Source organism: Rhinatrema bivittatum, chromosome 8, assembly GCF_901001135.1.
Source record: "Rhinatrema bivittatum chromosome 8, aRhiBiv1.1, whole genome shotgun sequence".
In the NCBI taxonomy this organism is placed as follows: Eukaryota; Metazoa; Chordata; class Amphibia; order Gymnophiona; family Rhinatrematidae; genus Rhinatrema; species Rhinatrema bivittatum.
Window position 1 is genome coordinate 73,162,350 of NC_042622.1, and position 27,687 is coordinate 73,190,036.

The 27,687-nt window shown below is 44.9% G+C and overlaps 1 protein-coding gene across 13 annotated transcripts in view; it reads left to right on the forward strand.

The window, feature by feature from the left end:
* RBM39 (RNA binding motif protein 39) overlaps positions 1 to 27,687 on the forward strand; it is a 267,063-nt gene that overhangs the window by 97,581 nt on the left and 141,795 nt on the right. For all 13 annotated transcript variants that reach the window (XR_003858117.1, XM_029611511.1, XM_029611510.1 and 10 more), the window contains 2 exons: positions 2,423 to 2,540; positions 24,235 to 24,387. Coding sequence is in view for 12 of the 13 variants with exons in the window: in XM_029611511.1 (XP_029467371.1) it covers positions 2,423 to 2,540; positions 24,235 to 24,387 (271 nt within the window). In the remaining variant the exon portion in view is untranslated. The remainder of the gene's footprint in view (positions 1 to 2,422; positions 2,541 to 24,234; positions 24,388 to 27,687) is intronic.

The following is a 27,687-nucleotide window of genomic DNA, read 5'->3' on the forward strand; positions in this document are numbered from 1 at the left end:
TTAATAGCAGGTAATGGACTTCTCCTCCAAGAACTTATCCAATCCTTTTTTAAACACAGCTATACTAACTGCACTAACCACATCCTCTGGCAACAAGTTCCAGAGTTCCATCTTATGAAGTTGAGCCACTTGTATTACTGATTGATTCATCCTGCTGTTTAAGAAAAGCTTGTTTTGTAATATGAGGATGTTTTTGTTTGGGGCTTTCTTGGAGAAGGCCTTACATTGTTAAATATCATGACTCCTTGACAAATATATTTTGAAGACAGGTACTTGTTTAATTGTTATCCTTAGGTTGTGTGCTTTTCTTCATGAATTCACATAACCAGCCTACTTTGTTTTACTCGGTTAACTGTAGATGTTAGTTTCTTTTCAATTGAGCAGAACCAACAGCTAACAGTGGCAAAGATGAACAAAAAATGTATAAGGTGATCCTTTTTTTATTGGACTAGCTTTTGTGTGCTAGTACTCTTTCTCAAGTCTAAATATCTGCAAAAGATAAACAGAAAATATAAGTGAATTGCAAAAGGCATTTGATTGCTGAGAGGAAAAGAATGGGGGTGTTAATATGTAATCATAAAGTGACAGAATAATGTATATCGCTGATAATTTGATAAACCTAATTGTTTGAGTCCTTTCTTATTTGCTCCATCCAGAGTGTCTGATCATTTTAACTTCCAAAGTCTCGCATTCCTGAATTGTTTTAACTTGTCCTTTAATTATCTTGATTATAAGGTCATTGATGAGGTGGACTAATGTTGCAGCCACGCTGCTTTATCCAGAGCTAACAGTTGACATTTGGTCCTATACTTTGATCATAGCAGAATTCTAAGTTTGAGAAAATTATACAGTGTACAAACATACCCCCAATCAGTATGAATCTACTCTCACTTTATTTCTTACAGTCTAGTTTATGTGATGGTTTGATTTTTCTTGTTATCTAAAAGAAATAGTAAATGCTCTTGCATTAATCAAGGTATACAAGCAAATTTGGCAGATCAAGTTGAGCTAAATTGGACTTAGTGTTTTTCAGGTATTCCATAATCCTGAATATTTTCAAAATAGAAGTCTGCATCTCTTGGTGTGGTTTTTATGGATTTAATTGCTTATATTTATTGTTGGTATGATGGAATCATATTTTTGCTAACGGCTAATGTGGTAATCCCAATTAGCATCTGACTTTGCACCTACCCCGGCCTGGTCTTCAATTAAGATACGTAAATTTCCAAATTAATAGTATTAGTTTGATCTGATCGTTGATGTTATATAAGTATGCAGATAAGTTCTGACACTCCCCACCCCCCTCACCTCGGAATGCCTCTTTGTAGTGTACGTTAAAGTAATGCAAAATGGATTTTGTCCATACTTTCACATGCACAACTCCTCCAGGCATTTTCAAAAAGCCTTTTACATACATAAAACCAGAGTTTATACACACACATCCTTTTTTTAAATTACCCTCAATATGAGCTAAATGGGATAACCGAAAATCTCATACATGAAGTCCAAACTTATGGTGCAAAATCTTTAATATGAAAAGGATATTAGCTAACAGTTGCCTTTTTGACTTCATTCAGCCTCGGATTCATCATCTCGTCCTTTCAGTTAAGCATCAAGTTCACAGACACAGCAGGGATGGCCACATCACATCAGGTCCACATCAAGTCCTCTAGAGCCACTAACAGGCCTGGTTTTCAGGATATCCAGAATGAATATGCATAACATAACTATCTCATGCATATGCCTTGTTGATATTCTGAAAAGGTGGCCTGTTTGTGGTTTTTGAGGACCGGAGTTAGTCACCCCTGCATTACAGCTGTGTACCTCTACACGGACAATGCTTTTTCTGTCCCACCTACAACAGTTTAGAACTCTACACCGACGCTACCATCTCAGTCACTATGGATGCAGAAAGGGGATTGTGCAGTTGAGGAGTGTGAAAGGAGAGGAGAGTGAGTATGGTGGGGGAGTAGAAGAGATGAGAAGGGAGAGCAACTGAAAAATGCTTGCCAGACTTGATCCTCAGATCAGCTTATTAACCAGTGGTAGAAAGTAATTTGATCACAGTTTTCTGTTACACGTGCCAGTGCTAGAAATTGTTTCAGGAGGTAGGTTCCATCAACCAGCTAAGCAGTAGGAAAGAGACCAACCTTGTTGGGGTCACCAACTTGTAGGAAAGGCACTTGAATATCTGTACTGCAATTTTTGGCAGTATCATATGTACAAGAAAACCATTATCAAGTTGCCTTCTACACCAGATGATACACTGCTCTGAGGCTGAGCAGGTCTGACAAGTAAAATATTTTTTTGGGTTAGTTCATTTGGCCCTGAAATTTCATGCTCAGCTTTATAAGTTGTCTTATGTTGTGATACTGATTAAAGGGTGCTTTTAAAATATTTTTTTTCTTTTCTTTATTTAAAGAGAACCAATTGACAATTTGACCCCTGAAGAAAGGGATGCTAGAACAGTATTCTGTATGCAGCTTGCTGCAAGAATTCGACCAAGAGACCTGGAGGAATTTTTCTCTACTGTGGGAAAGGTAATTTTATTTTAATAAAATCTTTTTAAGTCATTTTTTCTGTAAAGAACTTCCCAGAGCCTGTTTTGCAACTAGCTTGACTAACCACAAATTGCGCACACTTAATATTTCTTGCTGGCTGTAATGATAGATTATGAATTGACAAATGTGAGCTGCTAGTGTTTGCCATCTCATATTTGCTTAGTTAAATATGGGGATTTTTCCTCCTGCCAGCAGATGAAAGCAGAGTAAAAGTAGGCAGGGGGACCCTTTTCTTTACAAAGTAAACGTAGTAACTGATGGCAGATAAAGACTATAGTGGTCCATCCTATTTGCCATAAAAAGACACTTCTCTTGTGGGGATGTGCATTCGTTCAGAACGAATTAAGCAATTTCAACAAAATTGCCTAATTCATCCTGGTTCGGCCACCCTGAAAAACGAAGCGGATTTTCCTGAAATTTCAGGAAATTTCATTTTTCGGGGTTAGTGCACACTAACCCCAAAATTCGAGCTTATAATGAAGGCTGAACCAAAAGGTTCGGCCGAATCACATCTCTATTCTCTTGTGCTTCAATTCTTGTTCTGTGTAAAACAGCCATAATGCACATCATTTCTTGCAGCCAGGGAGATCATTTTCAGCTCTGCATTTAGACAGGTACGCTGTGCTAGCAGTATAGCTTCATATTGGGTTTTGTTGCTTTTTGACAAAATCAGATTGGTGGAGACTGGTACTCTGAGGTCAGCACAGCCGAGAACTATCTGCTTGTTCAAACTAGAATGCTAATATGGCACTTGGCCTGACTTCCAGTTGGATCATTACCCTGCAAACTGCAGGGTGGCAGCATTTCCTACTGTTGCCATCTCTGCCCATGTTGAAACAATGAATAGCTGCACAGAAGTCTCTGGACCCAAGATTCTTTTAATTGCACAATCTTTACAGTTGGCAGAAAATGTTGTTGTGCTGCAACCAGGCCCAGAGCCTAGGGTGTGCTCCAGGCCTCCACTGGACCACTAGGGATTACATTGTGAATGAAAAGGGGGTGGGTCTGGAGAGTGCACTAGGGTATGGGAGGGCCAGTTCCGGAGGCTGGACTCTTATATTGAAGAGGAGGGGTGGGGCCAAGATCAGCCTTAAAAATGTTTCCTCTTCATCTGGTCAAACCAGTCCAGATGAATTGGTTATGCCCACCAACCAACAGACGGAGACAGATTAATAGATTCGCTGACATCACCCCTTATAAGCGTCTGTGCTGACCTACGCCTACTAGTACTCGCTGTCTCTAGCAGATTTATTTAGCATTTTTTAGCATTTTTTAGGTGAACATTCCATGTGGATTGAGATCTGATTAGACTGGTCGAACAGGAATATTTCTGTCTGGCAGCTCTTGAAGTGAAGTCTCTTCTATTTCCCTCAGTTGAGTATTATCTGGAACTTTGTAGTCAGAAAGCTGTTAGGGTAAAAGCCGAAGCTCACTTCCTCAACTGAGCAGGATCTGGGTCAATGGGCTACCAGTCCTTCACTACTTGTTTCCCTTCTCTTCCCCTTCCCTCCTTTTCATCCTTTTCTAGCTCTCCACCCTGTCTCTTTAAGATGGCAAGGAGAGAGCCTTGTATTGTACTTTAAAGTTAAAAAAAAAAAAAAGAATACACAATCAAATCGCTGCTGGGGATTGAGTGACAGCAGCTTAGAGCTTCTGCTGCCAGGAGAGAAGTGGTTGAGAGTGGAGATTTAACTGTGTGAGTTATTTTCTGTCTTGGTGTGGTCCCAGCTGCCATTGTGCTTTTCAGCACAGCACAGAATATGGCCATGAGTCCATGGAGCAGGTAAAAAGCCTGCATTCTGCTCTAAATGCCATTTAAAACAGCTCCTTGGAAAGGGTGCAGCGAAGTTCTGCGCCAGTGGTTCAGAGCAAGGGGAGACTTCCCTTAGTGGCGATTCCAGCACTCCGAGGGGGTTTTTGTACAGCAGGGCTGGCTAGAATAGGTTTGTCTCCATGGTTGAAGTGTTAATCGCTGGAGCCACAGGAGCAGTGATCCTCCATCTCTAGCCCCAGTTGTGCAGGTTCTGAGTGTTTTTTTTTCCAGGTGCAAAGGGGTCTGAGCATGGTTCCTTAACTGTAGTGCAGATGGTCTGTGTTGCATTTGATGTAACATGTTCGAGGCTGTTTTACAGTTGGAGAGATTGCTGAGACCACTGCTCAGGTGGAGCTAGGGCTAATCTTTTAGCTGGTGGACGTCCTAGGAAGAACCCCTTTTGGGTTTGTGTGTCTGTGGAGGAGAACAGTATGATTATGCAGTCGTTTCAAGGTGGAGCTTCCAGTTTAAATTAAATAAATGGAGGCAGCTCTTAGGGTGAAAGTCCAAATCTCATTCACTCGGCTGAGCAGGGCTTTTCATTAGTACAAAGATGGAAAGGGGTCTTAATAGACACCTTTTGGGACATTCAGTGGTTTCTCTACTTCCTGGCCTTAGAACCAGTATTTCCCTTGAAGCGGGGAGGATAGTGCTGCTATTTGCATCCATAATTTCTCCATCTTTGTGTATCTTGTGTGTTGTGGAGGATATCTTAACGGAAAGCATCAAGCTTAAAAAAACAAACAAACCAGTGACTGTTCCTGAGATGAAAGACAAGCTCCTACTCTCTTAGCTGAATAGTAAGTAAAGAAATGATCCTTAGTGTCGGGTATCTCTCTGAGCACCAAATGTGCAAGTATATAGGAGAGTTGTCCAAAAATACTTGCACTAACTTTTAATTTATATACCACCTTTCATGATTGACCAGGTAAATTTAAAGATTACATTCAGGTACCATAGGTATTTCCCCATCCCCAGAGGGTTTACAATCTAAGAGGCTCATTCACTGTTGTGATATTTTTCCCCACAGTTAAATACCACGAGGAAAAATACTGCAGTATTAAATGGAGTCATACTCATAGCTGTTAATTTCCTTTCCATTAGTCCTGCTGCACCAGTCAAGCCCTCAACCAAGTGGGTTGTTTCCCCCTTACCAGCAGATAACTGCAGACAACACTGTTTTCTCTCTGACATCAGTATCCTTCTGACAAAACTTTGGATCAGACCCTATAATAATGAACAAACCCTCTGATCAGTTTTCTTTTTTTTTTTTTTTTTTTTGAAACCCAGAGGGCTACCAATTTGCATGTAAACAGCAAAAAATAACACAAAACAGGCAAGTATAGAAGAGCATGTACAGATTTGCTAGAACTAACCTGCTTGACCAATATCATGGAGTACAACTTCATTTCCGCTGATTAACAGAAGAATAGAAATTGGATAAGATGTGCATTTGGCAGCCTAGGGAAGGTCCTAGCTGGTCTGACTGGACTCGAGGAAAGGAAATTATCAGGTAAGAACTAATTTCTTCTTTCTCCTCATTCAGTCAGACCAGTTCAGACAAATGGGATGTACCCAAGCTACTCCTGAATAGGGTGGGACATAGCCAAACCTGCTCCTAACATCTCTGCATCAAAAAAAGCACCCTAACTAATGCATATCTCTAAATATAGTACCTGAATGAGGTAAACTTTGATGTGCCAAAATGCGGAATATAGAATCTAAATAAATAAAACAAATAAATAAATGAAAATGCTTTGAAAGAAATGTAGAGAAGACAAAGTTGTCATGTTGCCTATGTCCAATGGTAAAACTTCTTGTAAAGTCACCTAGGAGGCTACTTGAGCAGTAGTGGAAAATACCCAAAACAGTTTGGGAAATACCTACTAGTTACCCCTTTTTGCCACCGAGATGATTACTTTGATCCAACATGCTATGAAAGCCTTAAAATGCTGACTTCTTGAAGGCATAAATGACCTTGATATACCTCAGGGAACTCTCCCCACATCCAAACAGCACATCAAATCTCAATGTTCCTCGAATAATTGCGTAGCTAACGAAGGTTGACCAACAACCTGATTCAAGCCAGAGGCAGAAACCATTTTTAGGACAGAATCTTATGAAAATATCCTTGGAGAAAACTAAAAAGGAAAACTTCCTGCTAGACAGCCACCATAACTCCCAAGATTCTTCTCTTCGAATGCTAACTACACAAAATACCGCCTTAAAGGAAGCTGTCCGCCTAAATTTCCAAATAAGCTCCAAATGTGGAACCTCACCCAAGGTCACACTAACTTGAAGCCACAAGATGGAACTGGAATCCCAGCTGGAAACCTAATATGCTTCCCTCCCTTCAGGAGCGCGACACATCTGGGAAAGAGGACAAGGACTCATTATATGCCCCCTGTATCATGCCACAAGTACCATGTGTACCTGCAAGAAACAAGTACCATCCACAAGAGAGTCCAGTCTGCATGAACTCCAGAATCACTAACACTGATGCCTTCTGAGGAAGCAATTGGACACCTACATGCCAAGTTCAACCATATTCTTCTAGGACATCAAATGGAGCCCTGCACAGGACTATGTCTCTAACGGATCTACACGAAGTGTGCATCCTGTCCCTGGGGGCATCACATGATGTTCAAGGCTGCAAACTGTGTGCGCAAATTACTCCAAAAGGCCATCAGGCCAGGCTAGATAAGATGGAGAAGGTTTTCGGGGTGGGAAGTCCGACCCCCCCCCCCCCCCCCCCCCCCCCGGCATCCATGCCATCGACGCCCAAGGATTGTGGGGAATTGTTCGTCCTCGACCCTTGAGTGGCCACTTCTTCCAAGACATTTAGGGAATCCCAAGAAATATAACCATAAATTTTCAGTATCTATCTCAATTCAAGAATCTTCATATCCTTTATTATACATCTCACATGAACATGTTATTAAATTACATTTTATAACAATTAAATACATGTTTTACATTGTAATACACACATTTCTGATGATAACACCATATTCAACAGTGCATATATATCAACCACTATATTCCTCACCACACATACACAGTTCTAAATATGCCCGGTCCGGACCAGATCCAGTAATGCAACTCCAACCTTAACCCCCTAATATCACACATTCACATGCATACACCATTCATTCATCTTAAAACCATATACCCCATAAAAATATCCTGATGCCCTTAATATCTACATCCAATGATATACTGTAATACTTCAAAGTTACAATTGAACATTTAGTTAGTCATTCTCCTGCTGAGATATATCAATCACCACGGTTCTTTTCAATCATTATTTTAACATCAAACACCTCCACCTTAAGTTCTTTTCAATAATTATTTTAGCGCCAGTCACCCCAACAAGGCACCTCGTTTCACCCCTATTCGGGCTTCCTCAGGGGATTCTTGCTATATTTCACAATTTCACTCGTACATCGTTCTTAATGAAGTAGATATCATATCCACCCTTTTTTCTAATGTTGGGCACCCCTCGTCCGGACCAAACTACATGCTGATACATCCAAACATTTCCGGTGTGTTAATGTGGCCGTTCACTGTGTGTTCCAATAGCCAACCGAACCACCGGCAAAAGTCTTAAACATTTCTGGACAGAAACTCCAAATCTGCATCAACAAATGCTAGCTTTTTCACTAATCACCAAACTTGTTCACTGCCGCTTTCCAGCGTCGATCCGCTCAGTATCTAGTCATTCTCGTGGTGTCAAAAGTCGCGGCGGTGAACAAGTTTGGTGATAAGTGAAAAAGCTAGCATTTGTTGATGCAGATTTGGAGTTTCTGTCCACTTTTGCTGGTGGTTCGGTTGGCTATTGGAACACACAGTGAATGGCCACATTAACACACCGGAAATGTTTGGATGTATCAGCATGTAGTTTGGTCCAGACAAGGGGTGCCCAACATTAGAAAAAGGGTGGATATGATATCTACTTCATTAAGAACGATGTACGAGTGAAATTGTGAAATACAGCAAGAATCCCCTGAGGAAGCCCGAATAGGGGTGAAACGAGGTGCCTTGTTGGGGTGACTGGCGCTAAAATAATTATTGAAAAGAACTTAAGGTGGAGGTGTTTGATGTTAAAATAATGATTGAAAAGAACCGTGGTGATTGATATATCTCAGCAGGAGAATGACTAACTAAATGTTCAATTGTAACTTTGAAGTATTACAGTATATCATTGGATGTAGATATTAAGGGCATCAGGATATTTTTATGGGGTATATGGTTTTAAGATGAATGAATGATGTATGCATGTGAATGTGTGTTAGGGGGTTAGGGTTGGAGTTGCATTACTGGATCTGGTCCGGACCGGCCATATTTAAAACTGTGTATGTGTGGTGAGAAATATAGTGGTTGATATATATGCACTGTTGAATATGGTGTTTCAGAAATATGTGTGTATTACAATGTAAAACATGTATTTAATTGTTATAAAATGTAATTTAATAACATGTTCATGTGAGATGTATAATAAAGGATATGAAGATTCTTGAATTGAGATAGATACTGAAAATTTATGGTTATATTTCTTGGGATTCCCTAAATGTGTTGGATTGTATATTATTGAGGGGATCTAGCAGTGCCCCATAGTGATTGTGCCAGATTACACTTCTTCCAAGAGTCTTTCAGGGGAGAAAGGGTCCAGGGATCGACCTGTGTCTGTCTCCTTGAAGTTGTGAACTTCTGGATCTTCATCCTCTGTGCCAGGAAAAGACTGGGTTGTGCACTGTGGGAAGTCTCAGAAACACCATCGTTGGTCTCCGTCCTCGCATGGTGTCAGAATTGTGCTGGCCCTGACAAGAGGAGGCCCCATTCTCCCTTGAGTCTGGTGGCCTGAGGCCATCCACACTGATCCTGGTGTCAGACACAGACTCTCCTCGGCCATTCCTCTCCCCCCTCAGTCTGCCCTTTCAGCAGAGACTTTCGAGGAGGAGCTGGAGCATTTGGTGTGCCTGGCGGTGGAATGTGCTTTGCACAACAGTGAGCCAGTGCTCCCACCACCGATGCCGGTTCCCTCTCCAATTGCACTGTCATCACAGATGCCTGTGCCGAGGCAGATACCTGTGGTGTCTGGGTTGGAACCGTTGTTGGACTGACTCTGACCTCCTCTGTATCCTCCCAACAAAGTTGCTGCCAGCGTCCTGCAATACCTCGGTAGCCCATCGGACACCAAAGTGTAAGGCAGCTGTGCCAGTCCTTGTTGTCTCTTCCAGGGACAAGGGTCTGTCTGTGCCTTTCGCACCACTGGAACCCAGTGCTCCCTGATCTCCCTCACATGGTGGCCTCGATGAGCCCGAGGACCCCTTTTGGCACTTGGGAAGGTGATATCTCCAATGCCTCGGCAGATTTCGGTGGGCTTCCATTGGATCCCTCTCCCTGAGAGGAAAGGTGTCGATTCCCACTGGAAGACCTGACCTTCGCAGGGTTTGTCCGAGCTATGGTTGAAGCCAATACCCTTCCAACTTATGACGGAAGAGGATGCCCACCACAAAATGCTGAAGATTCTCCAGTTCGTGGATGCCCGAAGGAAGTGGTGGCAGTACTTGTTCACGAGATTCTCTGGAAGGTGCTCCTTCGGCCTTGAGAAACACCCTGTTTCCTTGGCCCCCGTGAACCGGAAGGCAGACGGGGTGTATCTCGTGCAGCAGGCTGTGGGCTTTGATAAGCGCCAACTCCCCCCACCAGTTGGTGGTGGTAGAGTCTGCACTGAAGAAGGCGAAAAGGTCGAAGACTCTGCCTGGCAAGGAGAATAGGTCATGGGATGCTATGGGTAGGAGAGTGTTCCAGGGCTCCATGTTGGTAGCCCATATCACATCCTACCTTCTATACATGTCCCAATACACTCGAACATCAGGAAGCAAGTGCAGGAGGTTGCGGATAGCATTGTCCATCAGCCCCAGCCCACTGGTTCAGAACATATTGGACCATGTTACGGTTTTTCCATAGAGACGAATTGCGGGCCCTGGTCTCCCAGACCCTGAAGATGCTGGGAGTTCCTGGGGCAAACTCTGTGACTGAGCCAAAGAAGAATCCCGTTCGGATTTCCCTACAGAAAGCCTCTTGCTGCTTTCCAGTACTGGAAGCCATCCAGGAGTTGATTGACCTGGAATGTGAAGGATTTCAAAGGGGCATGGGATAAACATTGTGGATCCATAAAAGGCTAGAGGATGAGATGAAGAGAAGAGGCATGGGGGTGGCTTGCTGGAATGGAGACTACTACCTGGTGATTACTACCTTTACTCAATAAGCCTTCACAAGTTAATGCAACTCCAAAATTGCTCTCTGCTTCAACGGCAAGGGGAAATGTGGAAAAGAGGATTTGCATTCAGACAACAACCAACAAGAACTGAACTACAAAGTCTGGGTAAACAAATAAGCATGGGGGTAGCTTGCTTATTGTGGCTGTTACTACCCTAAACCAATTAAGCCTGATCCATCACTTTGAATGCATATACAGTGTTGCTCTCTGCTTCAACGGCAGGGGGAAATGTGGAAAAGAGGATTTACATTCAGACAACATCCAACAAGGCATTAATCTGTGCAGTCTGGGTAAACAAGCATCGGGGTAACTTGCTTGATGCGGCGGTTTCTACACTTAACCTTTAAGCCTTATGCTCACCTTTGATGCAACTCCAACATTACTCTCATCAATGGCAGGGGATGGCAGGAAATTTGAATCAAACAGCTACCAACAAGGGCCCTGAACTTGGTGGTCGGTGAAACAGATAAGTATGGGAAAATAAGTGTGGGAGCTCCTGGGCAGACTAGATAGGCCAATTGGTCTTTTTCTGCCATCATTTCTATGAATAGGACACCCCAGAAGCAAGTTTTAAAGGTGGACGAGTGTTAGAAGCTCTATACCCACTGAATCCGGCAGCGAGAGAATGTTTGCGTTTCCCTAAAGTGGATGTGCTGATCTGTGCCGTCTCTAAGCGAACTACTATCCCAGTGGAGGGAGGAGCGGTCTTAAATGATGCGCACGATAAGCGGATGGAGTTCATCCTAAAACAGGCCTTTGACGCAATAGCAGTGACCTTACAGATTGCTTCTTGTTGTGCCCTGGTAGCTCATTCGTCCCTGCTCCTCTCTTGGGAGGTGGATGACCCGGGGGCGAATTCCAGAGCTGTTATGGAACCCCGCCGCTTTTTTAGCTGACACGGGCTCAGACTTAGTCCCTACCTCGGCCAGAGGCATGGCCTCAGTGGTGACGGCCAGAAGACAGCTATGTCTGCAGAATTGGTCATCAGATGCAACCTCCAAGGCAAATATCACGAAGATGCCCTTTTAAAGGATCACTCCTCTTTGGAAGCGAATTGGAAAAGCTGGCCAGTAAATGGGGGCGAATCTCCAGTACCCCGGCTACTGGAAGATGAGGAAGCAGTTGCAGCACCCCTCACCTATGAGGGGTCGATCCAGGGGCTCCCAATGCTTTCGCCCCTACAGAAACTCGACATTTCAGAGGTCTCTGTCTTTTCGGAGTCTGCAGTCCAAGAGAGGGTCAGACTCTGGTTCAGGTTTGTCCTGAAACCCCCCCAATTAAGTTTTGCCGACCCACCCTCAGAACAAGGATATAGGGAGTGTCGACTGTCCCTCTTCTACCAACAGTGGGTCAAGATCACTTTGGACAAATGGGAACTGGAAGTCATAAGTCAAGGATTTGTGCTGAAATTTTGCAGCACTCCTCAGGACATATTCATATCATCTCCATGCCACTTCCAGCACAAGAAGCAGGCAGTGGAGACAACCCTGTTAGAGCTCCTCAGGATGAGGGATATAATCCCAGTACCTGTACCCCAGGAAAATGCGGAGCGTTGCTCCATCTATTTCATCGTACCCAAGAAGGAAGGTTCCTTTCGTCCCATCCTGGACCTCAATGGCATCAACTTGCATCTATGATTTCCGCATGGAATCCCTATGCTCTGTGATAATGTCTGTACAATCAGGAGAGTTTTTAACCTACCTGGATTTAGCTGAGGCCTACCTACATTTTCCAATCCGGCAAGAACATAGTTTCTTAAGTTTTGCTATACTGGGTCACCATTATCAGTTCCAGGCACCGCCCTTTAGCCTAGCCACTGCCCCCAGAACATTTTCCAAGATTATGATGGTTACAGGGGGGCAGCGTTGAGAAAAGAGGGAATCCTGGTGCCACCCATACTTGGATGACTGGTTGATCTGGGCAAATTCCATGGAAGAGAGTCTCTGGGTGACTAACAGGGTGACCTCCTTGCTTTAGATACTTGGGTCGTAAGCCTGGACAAAACCAGTTTCAAACCCTCCCAGTCCTTGGAATATCTGGGAATCCGGTTCAACACCAAGCAGGGCTAGGTCTTCCTCCCGTCCACGTAGATAAGGAATATGATGTCCCAAGTGCGTCTGACGAATGTGATATACCCAACCGTGTGAAGCTATCTTCAAGTCCTCCGTTTCATGGCGGCAACCCTGGAAGTAATGCGATGGGTGAGGGCACACATGTGACCACTTCAGCGCACCCTGCTGTCATGTTGGAGCCCACTGTCTCAAGACTATTCAGTTTGCCTCCACTTACCGATGGAAGTATGCTCTTGGCTCCAGTGATGGCTGCAGGAAGCTTATCTGGGCAGGGGTGTGTACCCCTGTCCCATCCAAACTGACTGGTCCTCATGACAGACGTGAGCCTCTGGGGCTGGGGAACTCACTGTCTGGAACTGATGGTCCAGGGGCGTTGGACCAAGGAAGAGGCCCTGTGGAACACTCTGTGTAGAAGATGGACTCAGCATCCCGCCCATGGTTGCCCAGGAGAGGCACCAAGGAATCCCCCATGAGGTGAATTTCTAGTCCATGTGGTTACAGGTAAGCTGTTACCCTGTCCCTAGTCCAGGCCATCTATAGTATTGCTGGGATTCAGCGCTTATGTTGGTTGAGAACAGTTGTGGTCTCCAGTTTTTAATCAAGTTTTATCCAAATTCTAATCAAGTTCTTCATTAATATGTCCACGATGACTTTTTGAAGAGACTACTGAATGGCTGAGGTACTGAAGAGGTATATCTAGGGTGACGTCAGCTTTAAAACCTGACTCAGTCTCCATCTGCTAGCAGGGGAGCACATAACCCATTGGTCCTGAGTCCTTCTGTCTACACTAAGGAAAACAAAATTATCAGGTAAGTAATTTCTCCATTCTATTGTGACCTGCATAGCTATTTAGGTGAATTTTGACCTTGATTTTTGGTTGACTATCATGTGAGTGTATTTACCTTACCCTCTTGTTTATGTATCAATGAATAAATACATGTCATACATTTCCTAGGGATAATCACCTGAAAAACAATGGAAAAATGGATTCTTACCTGCTAACTTTCTTTCCTTGAGTTCCACAGACCAATCCAGATGAATGGGTTTTTATCCCCTACCAGCAGATGGAGACAGAAGAAAAGCTTTACTGTACTGTTGGTACTCTGTTACAGTGCCACCTGCAGTCTTTCAGTATAATCTATAATCAAACCAATACTAGAACTAGCCCCACCATTTCATGCATGGGAAAAAGTAACCAGCAGGAAATGCCAGAGGAAAAAACTAATAAATCCTTCCAAGAGAGGATTTGCACACCAAGACAATCCTAAATATATACACACACAGAAAAGCAGTCTTAAGAAACCAAGGGCAGGATTCTGGATTCATCTGTGGGACTCTAGAAAAGAAAATTAGCAGGTAAGAACCACATTGTCCTTCCTTATCCGTCCCCCAGATCAGTTGAGATGAATGGGATGTACTCCTGTTTTTCTAAACTGGTGAGGAACCTGGAAAAGCCACTTGCAGTACACTTCCACCATAACGTCCAGAACCTGAACGTCCAGCCTAGAACAGTTGGTGAGTCACTACCTTGCAAATCTTTGTGATGAGACAGACAATGCGCCCAAGACGCAGTTTGTTCCCTAGTAGAATGAATTTGAAGGTCTACAGGTACCTGCAGACCTTCACAAATGCAAACATGTGCTATGGCCTCCGTAATCCATCTATCAACAGTTTCCTTTGACACCTTGTCTCCCTTGTGACGACTGAATGACACAAAAAGATGAGCTGATTTATGAAAGACATTTATGACTTTCTACTATCTCAGAAGGTTCCTACATACATCCCAAACAGGAAGTTCTCTGAAATGTACAGAAGAAGAAGAATCAGAGTTCCTAAATGCAGGCAATTCTAGTGATTGACTTACCCAGAAGGAAGGAAACTGCCTTTGGTAAAGAGGATGGCAGCATATGATCAGAACCCCATCCCCCACTAACTGAAGGAAAGGATCCCTGCATGGCAAAGCCTGCAAATCCAGTATATGCCTTGCCAAACAAATAGTTACCAAAAGGACTGCTTTCATCGAAAAATCTTCAAACATGCCCTCCTTATTGGCTCAAAAGAGGGCTGCCAAAACCAAATTAAGATTCCACAGCAGAACCACACGCCAAACTGAGATGCAAATGCTGTACCCCCTTTAAAATTCACCTCTTCTGGGGGTAAAGCTAAAGACTGTTTCCTAACATGTCACCAAATGGACTCAGGACCAGTGGGTTGTGCTCCTCTGCCAGCAGATGGAGACTGAGTCAGGTTTCAAAGCTGACATCACCCTAGATAAACCCCTTCAGTGACCTCAGCCCTTCAGTATTTCTCAGTCTCCAGTAGATGCAGACATGCTTTCCTTATGGGATCGCTGTTCCTTTTGGAAGAAGAAATTCTACTTTTAAATTGGAGAAAAGATTGAGCCCCGCTCTCCTGCGGTGATACCTAAAGGTCCCTCCCCCTGTTGAGAATTCCTGAGGTGATTTCCAAGATCATTCAGAGGTGTGCCTTAGTCTGGTAGCCGGTTCCTGGCGTGGACTTTGCTGCTCAAGCAGCTGAAAGGCAGTGGGTGCAGGAAGCCAAGCGCGGCGGTGATGGCCAAAGCCGCCTCCCCCCGCAGCCAGAGATCTTCTCTGTATTCATCCAGTAAGCGCTAAACCCAGATATTTAAAAAAAAAAAAATTTACCTTCAAAGAAGAGGGGTTTTGGTAAGACTTCCTCCGGTCTCCTTGCTCGGCGCGCTATATGGGGCTTATGAGGGGGTTGAGCGCCCCCCCCCAATGGGCTAGGCCTCGCTTTTAAACTTGATCGGCGACGGGCAAGATGGCGGCGTAGGGAGGCTGCTGAATGCAGGTTGCCTGTGAATCTTTCCTTTTTGAATTACTGTTTGCTATGCCGTCCAAAAGAAAGGGGAAAGTCTGGATATCCTGTGGTTCATGTGTCAGCCAGAGCAAGGGGGAACTGGTGAAATTGATGTGAGTCCCGGTGGGGGAGAGCGGGGAATTCTGACAGATGAGGCATTCCTCAGCCCTAATCTCCATCCGCCTCTGGCACAGCGTGACCCTGGCAGAGTCACTACCCAGTCGCGGACCGATGATGCAGTCGGAACGACTGGGGTGGAGGGAGTCTATCTTTGCACCGCGCTGAGAGCAGAGGAACTCTCCCGTGAAGGAGCCGAGAGTGCAACTAGCGTGGGAGCCTTGGAAGCCAGTCGTCCCGAAGTTTTTCCTGGGAGGAGAAGGGAGGAAGCTTCGGAGGATGGAGGCCATCAATCAGCGTGCTCGGAGAGTCCCTATAACTACCAGCGAGGCTGGAGGTGGTGACTCTTGAGTCACTGTGGGACTTAGTGGCAGGTTATAGACGTTCCATGAAAAGATTAGAAACTAAAATGGGCTCCCTCAATTACAATTTTCAGCAAAACATTCTTGGGATCCAAGAGCAAGCCATAGTGACATCAAATAAGATCTTAGAGGCTGAAAATAAAATTCAGTTCCTCCAAGCATGTAGCTGTAATTAGGGAACAAATGGCATGCTCTAAACACCTAGAAATTCTAGAAAATAGCATTAGGCATTTAAATCTTCGGATCCTGAATTTTCCAAAAATTGCTGGTGAGATTTCTTTCACAACATTGAAGCGGTTTCTAAGAGAAGGGCTTGGCTTTTCGGATGAAAATTTGCCATCAATTAATTCCTGTCGCATTTAAATAGTAGGCCCCCTTTCTGTTTCTGCTATTCCAGCAAACTTAACCAGCTTTTTAGAGACCTCAGATACGGATGTAATAGAAATATTTTACTGGTTGCTTTTATTTCAGTTCAAGACTTGAATAGTGTGATGCGCAATTTCTTTAGAAATTTTCCTGTTATGTTTTATGGTCAAGCAGTAAGGATATATCCAGGTTTAGCACAGATAACACAAATCAGGAGAAGAGAATTTCTTTCTTTAAGGCAGGATGTTATTTCATTAGGTTATACCTTTATATTACTCTACCCTTGTAAGTATGTCCTTAGAAGAGGGGATGACTGTTTTATATTTTTTCAGATAGAACAGCTTCGTCACTTTATGGATGCCCGTAGGCCAACCACTTCTTCCCCGGTTACCTAAGTTAGAAAAGTCTAAAAGTATATTTAGCTCCAGTGTGAAACTGTTAATGGCAAAAACGTTATTTAAGTTTCCTAATAATTCTCTCACATTGTTTTCTCTTGCCCATCTTTTCGCTTTTCTTTTATTTTTACTTATTAGTATGTAAGTCATATTTAGATAGGATAAAGGTAGAACAATTATACTTCTTTTTTCTTCTTCTTATTACTCCTTCTCTGATAGATGTGATATACGGTTTGGATAGATGTAAAAACATTTTCTCTTGGTTAAAAGAAATGGATTGATTTTATTTTCAAATATCCACTGTAATGATGATTCTATCTTTTATCTTATTCTTGTGTTAAACTTCAAAAATGATAAAGAATTAAAAAAAACTTGATCGGCACACCACGTGGTAGGCCGTGGTGGCGGCACCTTGCGTGCGACTGTGTGCATCTCGTATTGCTCACCATTGGATGTCGCTAAGCGCAATGCTTCAGCTCCGGGCACGTGCCAAACGCTTAACAGAATTTTTCCAGGGGCTACTGGCCTTTGTCCAGGCGCAGTCTACTTCCTTGCTTGTCCCTCTCTGGATGGAATCCCAGCCGGCCCCCTCTCCCATTCCTGCTGGCAGAACTCGAGGCATGCCCCGCCTGACCAAGAGTATTCCTAGTGGGGACCCTGATGGCACAGACATATTCATGTCTCCTTGCCACTCCTAGCACAAGAAGCAAGTAGTGGAGACTACTCTTTTAAGGCTCCTCAAGATGAGGGCTGTAATCCCAGTTCCTACGCTCCAGGAAAATACGGGGCGTTATTCCATCTATTTCATTGTCCCCAAGAAGGAAGGTTCCTTTCACCCCATTCTGGACCTCAAGAGTGTCAACCGTCATCTACAAGTGATTCATTTCTGCATGGAAACCTTACGCTCTGTGATAATGGCCATTCAACCGGGAGAGTCCTAACCTCCCTGGACATATCCGAGGCCTACCTACATATTCCAGTCCATCAAGAACACCAACACTTCCTACGCTTTACCATACTGGGTTGCCATTATCAGTTCCGGGCACTGCCCTTTGACCTAGCCACCGCCCCAAGAACATTTTCCAAGATTATGGTGGTCGTGGCAGCAGTGTTAAGAGAAGGAATCCTGATACACCCATACTTGGACAATTAGTTGATCTGGGCCAGGTCCTTGGAAGAAAGTCTCCAGGTGACCTCCTTGCTTCAGGCACTCGGTTAGGTAGTAAACCTGGACAAGAGCAGTCTTAAGCCTTCCCAGTCAGTGGACTATCTGAGAGACCGGTTCGACACCAAGCAGGGCAAGGTCTTCCTCCGGACCACACGGATACGGAAGTTGATGTCCCAGATGCATCAGTTGATGAACCTAATATGCCTGATGGTGTAGAGCTATCTCCAAGTTCTTGGTTTGGTAGTGGCAACCTTGGAAGTAGTGTTGTGGGCGAGAGCACACTTGTGCCCACTTCATCGCTCTCTGCTGTCACGTTGGAACCCACAGTCTCAACACTATTCAATTCGGCTCCAGTTACAGATGGGGGTCTGCTCTCACCTCACGTGGTGGTTGCAGGAGGCTCATCTGAGTAGGGGAGTGTCCCTGTGCTCCCTGAACTGGCTGGTTCTTACAGACACAAGTCTCCAGGACTGGGGAGCTCACTTTCAGGAACTCGCGGCCCAGGGACGTTGGATAGAGGAAGAGGCCCTCTGGAACATCAATTGCCTGGAAGCCTGGGCGGTGAGGCTGGCGTGCTTGCAATTCAGCCACAGACTCCAGGGTCAAGAGGTCTGCATAATGTCGGACAGTGCAACGACTGTAGCTTACATCAACCGCCAGGGAGGAACCAAGAGCCAGCAGGTGTCTCAGGAGATAGACCTCCTGGAATGGGTAGAAATACATCTACAGACAATCTCAGCCTCAAGCATCACAGGAAAAAAACATCAGAGTAGACTTTCTAAGCAGGGAGAGTCTGGATCCAGGAGAGTGGATGTTGTCTGCTGAAATCTTTCAACTGATACTAGATCACTGGGGCCTCCTAGTCATTGACCTGCTGACCACATCTCACAAATCGAAGGTTCCCTCCAATTCTTCAGTTGCAGAAGAGATCCATGGTCCCTGGGGATTGACACTCTCATTCATAACTGGCCGGAAGAAGAGTTGCTATATGCCTTCCCTCCATGGTCCCTGCTGGGCAGGATCGTTCGCAGAATCGAGCACAGGGAGTTAGTCCTACTAGTAGCTCCAGATTGTCCCAGGCGTCCATGGTATGCAGACATGTGGAGACTCCTGGTGGAGATAGCCCTGTGCTTCCCACCGCACAGCAGAGACTGCTTCTTCACGAGGATCCAACTCTATTCTGTCTTACGGTCTCTGGCCCTTGAGAAGGCTCGCCTGGTGAAGCAAGATTATTCTGCGGCAGTAATTGCCACCTTACTCTGCACTCTGAAATTTTCTGCGTCCTTAGCATTTGTGCGAGTCTGGAGAGTATTTGAGGCCTGATGCAAGGAACTCTGTGTCCCCTCTTAGGTGGTCAAAATCCCAGTTATTCTGGAATTTTTGCAGGACTGCTTGAATAAATGTTTGGCTCTTAACTCCTTGAAGGCACAGGTAGCGGCTGTCTCCTGTTTCAGGGGTGAGATGAACAGAACCTCCCTGTTGGCTCATCAGGATGTGGCCCGTTTTCTACCATGGCCAGTTCCCTTGTGGAATCTTAATCTAGTATTGGAATTTTTGGCAGGACCCCCTTTCGGCCGCTGCGCAGTCTTTCCTTGCATTTATTTACCTTGCAATGGTGTTACTGGTAGCTATATGCTCGACATATCGCATCTCTAAACTACAGACCTTGCTGTGTTAGGACCCATTCCTCCATTGACTCCAGGAGCATTACAGCTCCATACCGTTCCATCATTCTTGCCCAAGATAGTCTCGGAATTTCATTTGAATCAGACCATTTCGTTACCATTCCTAGATAAGAGCAAGGACGTGCGAATTCTGTTAAGCGAGCTTTGTCCCACAGCATGGGACTACCTCCAAGTCCTCGACCTCATGGCATCCACACTGGAAGTAGTGCCTTAGGCAAGAGCTCACATGAGACCCCTACAGCGCACCCTGCTGTCACGATGGAACCCGCTGTCCCAGAACTACACCGTTCGTCTCCAGCTCCCGGGCAAAGTTTGGAACCAACTAAGATGGTGGCTACAGGAAGGCCATCTGAGCCAGGGAGTGAGGCTATCCTCACCGACCTGGATCCTGCTCACCATGGACACCAGCCTATGAGGATAGGGAGCACACTGCCAGGAGCTGACCGCCCAGGGGCAATGGAACAAAGAAGAGTCGGGATGGAACATCAACTGCCTAGAAGCACAGGCAGTCAGACTAGCCTGCCTATGGTTTGGTCACAGACTCCGGGACAAATCAGTCAGTCATGTTGGACAATGCCACAACAGTGGCCTACATCAACCATCGGGGAAGAACCAGAAGCCAACAGGTGTCTCTGGAAATAGACCCCCTAATGACGTGGGCGGAAGAGATCTCTGCCGCCCACATCGCGGGGAAAGACATCGTCGCTGCGCATTACCTCAGCATAGACCCAAGAGAAGGGAGACTGTCGACCACAGCCTTCCAGTTGATAGTAAACCGTTGGGGAACACCAATCATGGACCTCCTGGCAAACTGGTCCAACGCCCAAGTGCCCAGCTTCTTCAGCCACAGACGTGAACCTCAGTCCCAGGGAATCGATGCCCTGGTACAGACCTGGCCACAGGAAACCCTACTATACGCCTTCCTGCCGTGGCCCCTATTGGGCGGAATCATCCACAACATAGAACACCACAAGGGACCAGTACTTCTAGTGGCCCCGGACGGGCCAAGAAGGCCGTGGTACGCAAACATGCGAAGGCTACTGACAGAGAGCCCTCTTCTGCTACCACCACACAGGGATCTGCTCCAACAAGGGCCGATCCTCCACGAGGACCCAGCTCGATTCTCTCTTACGGTCTGGCCATTGAGAGGACTCTCCTGAGGAAGAGCGGATACTCGGGGGCAGTAATTGACACCCTGCTCTGAGCACGCAAGTTCTCCACATCCCTAACATACAAAAGGATTTGGAGAGTATTCGAAGCCTGGTGTGAGGACCGCGACATCACCCCGTGGTTAGTCAAAATTCCCACGATTTTTTAATTCCTACAGAAGGAATTGTCTCTCAACTCCATCAAGGTACAGGTGGCGCATTGTCATTCTACGGAACCAAGAGTGAGGACGGTAGCCTAGCCTCTCATCCGGATGTCTCCCGCTTCCTGAAAGGAGTCAAGCAGATCCACCACCCCTAAAGTAGCCAGTGCCTCTATGGAACTTCAACCTAGTCCTAGACTTCTTAGCAAGCGCCTCCTTCAGACCTCTCCACGATCTGTCCCTACGACTATTAACATTGAAAATGGCCTTCCTGGTAGCAGTCTGTTCGGCCCGTCGTATTTCTGAGCTACAAGCACTGTCCTGCCGGGAGCCGTTCTCAGATTCACTCAGCCATTCAGTTACGCATGGTCCCGTCCTTCCTCCCCAAAGTGGTTTCTCACTTCCATCTCAACCAAACCATCTCTCTACCATCACCAGATGAGCATAAGGATCCGGAAGAATCTCGCGATCTACACCACCTCAATGTCGGCAGACTCCTAGTCCAATACCTGGAAAGGTCAGAATCCATACGAAAGATAGACCATCTATTTTTCCTTCACAGTGGGAAGAAGCAAGGGGAAGTGGCCTCGTGGGCAACCATAGCCCGCTGGATCAATGAAGTTATCAAGACGGCCTACGTAGAAGCAGGCAAGCCGCTGCCTTTGCAAGTCAAGGCCCGTTCCACTAGAGCCCAGGCAGTGTCCTGGGCGGAAACCAAGATGTTTTTTCTGGGTTTTTTTGTGTTTTTTTTAAGTAAAAAGACTCTGCCCCTAAGCACGACAGATTTTGGGGGAGAGAAATTCCACATAATTCCTTCTCAAGAATTCCACCTAGCAGAGAATTTCCTTGCTCTAACCCACTCCTCCAGCCACAGGGGTCAAAAACGGTGGGCATGTAGCTGCCTCTCCCAAATCTCTCTGAATAGTAGGAAAAGAAGTTAAAATGGCCACTGTTCCCATTGCTGAAAACCTCAGAAAAGCCCACATCTCAAGTCAGCAACTGTTGCTTCTTCCCAACAGTTTCTTTGATGACATTGGCAGGTAAAAATTCTCCTGAGGAGCATCCCCATCACCCACATAGGGTTTGTCCCTACCCAATGAGAAGACCTTGACGTGGAGGTCACACCAGGTGGAATCCTGCTTCCTGCACTCTGTGGAAGTGGTCATGCTGCAAACTGTGTGCGGTAGGGAAGCAAATGGAAACCTGGTCAGGGTAATCTTCTCCCTGTCTGCAGCAGCAAATCCTGCATTCAAATGATCCTACATCAAGGGCAGGACAGCAATTGAGCCTGCCCAAGTACAGAGTGTCCCTGCCGCTCACCATTTGTTTTTGGGTTTTTTTCATTTTCTTAAAGGGCTAATTCCTTCTCAGCCTCCTCCCAAAACAACAAATCCTTACAAAGGACCCCAGTACTTCCATTTGAAGTCTTCAGAGGCCCATGAGGGGTTCCATGAGGGAGAGGGAGAAGACGCTAGGGAATGAAGGAGCCAGCAATACGAGCTCTCGTACACTCCTCAACATCAGGGCACAAGATAACCAAGTATCACTAACTCCCTTCTTGTCCTTACTCCACCAGGGGAACTGCAGGAAGGGCACTTCTCCTACTTGCTGGAGACAGAATAGTGAGAGACTGCAGATGGCACACTAACTTAAGTACCAACCATAAAGTAAATATTTTCTTCTGTCTCCATCTGTTGATAAGGGAGAAAAACCTAGTAGTCTGGACTAGTCTAGGGGATGATAGGAATACAACATTAAAATTGCCAAGCTTGTCTAATATTGCATTGGCATCTATCCATTGTTACTAATTAATTTTTTAGCAACAGATATTTTCCACAGAAAAATAAAGCATGGGAAAAGTTTGCACCGCACATCTGTCATTTGCCTGCCTTCCTTATCGGACTGTGGGCAAAGAAATAATTAGCAGTGGTAGTATGCCTTTATCCTATGCTTACAATAATGATCAGTTAACTCCTACAGTAAGGATCAGCAATCGGACAGTATGTGAGGGGTGGGTGAAGGAAGAGAGCTGTTTCTTGTAGTTAATAGACAATTGACAAGAAAGACATTGTCTTCTGTTATATCCCAGTGATGCTGTCTGAGGAATTTCAGGAGGGAAACTGAAAAATGCATCTGCTAAAGGCTGCATCCGGTGAAAACCTCTTATCTATTTTGTAATGCTCGGTGAAAGTATATAAGAGTAGGTTGCTGCCTTGCATATTTCCTTGACTGAGGTGTGTGAACTTTCTCTGCGTAATACATGGACACTGTTCTAATAGAATCTGCTCCAATGCTTAGAGGAGGCTGCAGAAATATAACCACCAAGTTGTCTGGTGATGGAGATTCTGTAAATGTGCACGTCTCCAGCCCTGGAAGAATCAGATAGGTATGGGTTTCAAGGTAACCAAACTATGCATATCTAATATTCCGAAACCAAATATATTCAAATGTATCATGAATAATCATGAGTTTTCCTGAAAACCAGGCTTGTATTTGTGGCCTTTGAGTTGTACATCCCTGTTCTAGATGTCATACATGAGATCAGTACAGCTAGCCCACAAGTTCTGAAAATACTTGTGCAGGTGGGTAGAGGTTTTGGACCTGGAAGAATCAGAACTTTGGCAGGGGGTGGGAGGGAACACGCCCCTCCACAAAAGGTGGTAGGAATGCAGGATTTCACACATTCACATTTCTTCCCCTCTCAGTGGGCCAGCATTTTGCAAGGTTAGTGTAGTTAGTATAGCTGTGTTTAAAAAAGGGTTGGATAAGTTCTTTGAGGAGAAGTCCATTACCTGCTATTAAGTTCACTTAGAGAATAGCCACTGCCATTAGCAATGGTAACATGGAATAGACTTAGGTTTTGGGTACTTGCCAGGTTCTTATGGCCTGGATTGGCCACTGTTGGAAACAGGATGCTGGGCTTGATGGACCCTTGGTCTGACCCAGTATGGCATTTTCTTATGTTCTTATAAGTTTTTGACATTTAAATACAAAAAATGTTGCCAAGCCGTGCTGTAGAACTTAACAGAAAAAACTTTTAAGTATCTGAAATTACTGTTACAAGAACAAACATTACAGGCGAAAAAAAATTTCATCTTAATTCAGTGGTGGTGTATTTATTTATTTTATTATTTTTTATGTGCCGACATTCGATCTGAGATATCACATCGGTTTACATTCAGGTACTGTAGGTGTATATCAAATTCAGTTACAAATGTCAAACTGTACTTAATTTTTCATGCTTTCACTCTCTTTTAAGGTTCGTGATGTGAGAATGATTTCTGATAGAAATTCCAGACGTTCCAAGGGTATTGCTTATGTGGAGTTTGTGGATGTTAGTTCAGTGCCTCTAGCAATAGGGCTAACTGGACAGCGAGTTTTGGGAGTACCGATCATAGTACAAGCTTCTCAGGTAAGAAGTTCATTTTGCATTACCTTTTGATCTGTTGTACCTCTAGAGCCAAGTCACTAATGTCTAGCATAGAGGCTTTAGTATTCTTGGAGGACAAGCAAGATTAAGAACATAAGAAGTTGCCTTACTGAGTGTCATGTAACACTGCAGCACCACCCCTAATACTCACACTGGGTAACCTTGTGGCCACTTGGAGGGTCATGCTAAGCACTGCACTTGTGCACATGCTTCTACACTGGTAACCTCCTACCTGCCAACTGGGTTTTTGCTTGCCTCTGGGCAAGTTCCCCACCTGCACAGTTTCCTGTAGTCCCTCCTGAGATCCCTCACAACCAAGGGTCATATAGTTCCCACAAATACACCCACAGATCAAATATACATGATACCAGGATCAATAATCAGTCCATGACAGGCAGAGCTAACAAACTAATACGTTTATTTTAAAAAAGTAGGAACAGTGAACAGATTAAATATTTAAACTGTGAACAGTAATGGGTAAAACAGGGATTATACTGCAGAAGTTAAGTGAACACTTTTCACTACCTAGGTAGTGCCTGGGGAGGTCAAGAAAAGGCTGACCACAGGACCTGAAAAGGGCTTCAGCGCAGAGATCTGCTCTCTCTGCACTCCCATCTGAGACTGGAGAGTTCCATAACTCTTGGGGCAAGTTCTTTTTCTCCAGGGCTAATCAGTACTCATAGTATTAACAGTTTTCTGGCTAATGGCATTGCAGAGTATTTCAGAGTTACAGGGCTGCTGGGATGTGAATGTTGATCAAGCCACCTTCAGTCAAGGCAGCAATCAAAGCCTCTGCTTGAACTCCAGTGCAGAGGTCAAACACCATCTGCAGGCCAGCACACGGGAAATGAGCTCAGAGGGAAAAGTCTCATGGGCAGAAAATAAGCTACAAACAGGCCAATGCAATATCAGTGCAGGAAAAATGGACACTTATGGTTGTGTGCCTGCTTTTCTATCATGTGCTTATTCACACCTCCTGGGCGTGCGATGCGGTAGGCTAATGAGCCACTGCATTAAAAAGGAAGCACTACAGGAAATTGTGCATCCCAAGTGCCTCCTCAACATCCGGCATCCAGGAGAAGTGGCTGTGTGCAGGTTAGGAAAATGGATGTTCCCTAACCTCACCGCTATCAAGACTTTTTTTTTTTGTTTGTTTTTTTCACGTTGCTTTCTTTGGTTCCTCAGTCTTAATATCTTCACGATATTAAGTCGGAGGAACAACAGAAAAACAGTATTTTCTAGGGATGTGCAGAGGGACGCCTTACGTTGCATTTGGGATTCGTATTCGTTGGGGGGCAGATACGTTGCATTCGGCAAGGGGGGCCCTTGATACGTTCATGCGTTAATTCTTATTCGTTTCCTGGCTAAAATCGAATTAACCACAACCCCCCACCCCCCTAAGACTTACCAAAATTCCCTGGTGGTCCAGCGGGGGTCTGGGAGCGATCTGCACTCGGGCCGCTGGCTGCCAGTATTCAAAATGGCACCGATAGCCTTTGCCCTCACTATGTAACAGGTGACAGGTCAAAGGCTATCGGCATCATTTTGAATACTGGTAGCTGAGGGCGTGAGTGCAGGAGATGGTTCCCAGACCCCCTGCTGGACCACCAGGGAGTTTTGGTAAGTCTTGGGGGGGATCAGGAGGGTGGGGGTTTGTTTAAATTTGCTCCTTTAGACGGCCGAATAATTTGGCGAAGATTTGTTGTATTCGTGGGGAATCGCGATACGTTTCGCTTCCCCACGAATACAACTAATATGACCCTATACGTTGCAGATTACCAATACGTAGGAAACGAATGCACACCCCTAGTATTTTCTGCTTTTCTCTTCAACTTTTGGGGCTTCTCAAGACAACACGGGGACTGGCATTAATTTTTGAGGATTAAAATGTGCATGTTGGGTGCACTATAGCATTTACATATGATGAGCGCTATTAGCTACGCTCTGGTTTGAACATGCTGATCCCTTTATTGCATCAGGGGTTTCAGACACATGTCCAAAACGCAAGTTAACCTGTGCGCTAGCCTGAGCACACAGTATTGCATCGAACCTAAAAGCATGCAAAATCCCTGTTTCTCCAAACTGAGTCAGATTGAGGATCCTGTTTCCAGCAGTGGCCAAATCCGAATACAAGTACCAGGCAAGTATCCAAACATTAAATAGATCCCATGCTACCAATGTTGGTAATAAGCTGTGGCTATTCCCTTTACTAAGAGTAGTTTATGGACTTCTCCTCTAGGAGCCTGTCCAAACCTTTTTTAAACCCAGCTATGGTAACTGCCTTAATCATGTCCTCTGGCAACAAATTCTAGAGCTTAATTGTGTGTTGTGAAAAATAATTTTCTCAGATTTGTTTTAAATGTGTTACTTGCTAATGTCATGGAGTAACCCTTAATCCTTCTATTATCTGAAACAGTAAACAACAGATTCATGTTTACCCATTCTAGTCCTATCATGATTTTGTAGACCATCATATCCTCACCCCCTCCCCCAAAGCTGTGTCTTCTCCAATCTGAAAAGCCCTAACCTCTTTAGCCTTTCCTTACATGGGAACCATTTCATCTCCTTTATCATTTTCGTCGCCCTTCTCTGTATCTTCTCCAGTGCATCTATATCTTTTTTGGGATGTTGACCAGAATTGAACACAGTACTCAAGGTACAAGCTCACCATGGAGCAATACAATGGCATTATGATAGTCTCCATTTTATTCACCATTCTCTTCCTAACTCCTACCATTCTGTTTGCGTTTTTGACTGCCGCAGTACAGCGAGCCAAGAATTTGAATGTATTGTCCACTATGATGCCTAGATCTTTTTCTGAATAGCAACTCCTAATATGAAACCTAACATCGTGTACATACCCAGATCAGTCCAGACAAGTGGGTTTATTCCTCCCAACCAGCAGATGAAGGCAGAGGACAAAACTTTGGAACACTGCTACATAATGAGAGTGCCACCTGCAGTCCCTCAGTATTTCTCTGCCTCCAGCAGATGGTAGAGGTTTAAACCTGCAGCCCTGACTGATCTGGATTTGTGGAGATTGGGTGCTCCCCGAAGTGCCAGGTTCCTGTGAAGGGACATCCTTTGAGCTGGACAAACGGGTTGGATACCCCCAGCGGTTGTAGCCTGACAGTCCCAGGGCCACTGTTAGCCAAGGCACTGGCTCCCTCTGTGGACCCCAAAGTCCCCTCCTGTTCGCTCTGGCTGACCTTCAGGAAAGTATCCCCTTCAGGGGTTTCTTGTTACTTTTGTTATTTTGGTGCTTAAGTTTTAAAAGAAAAA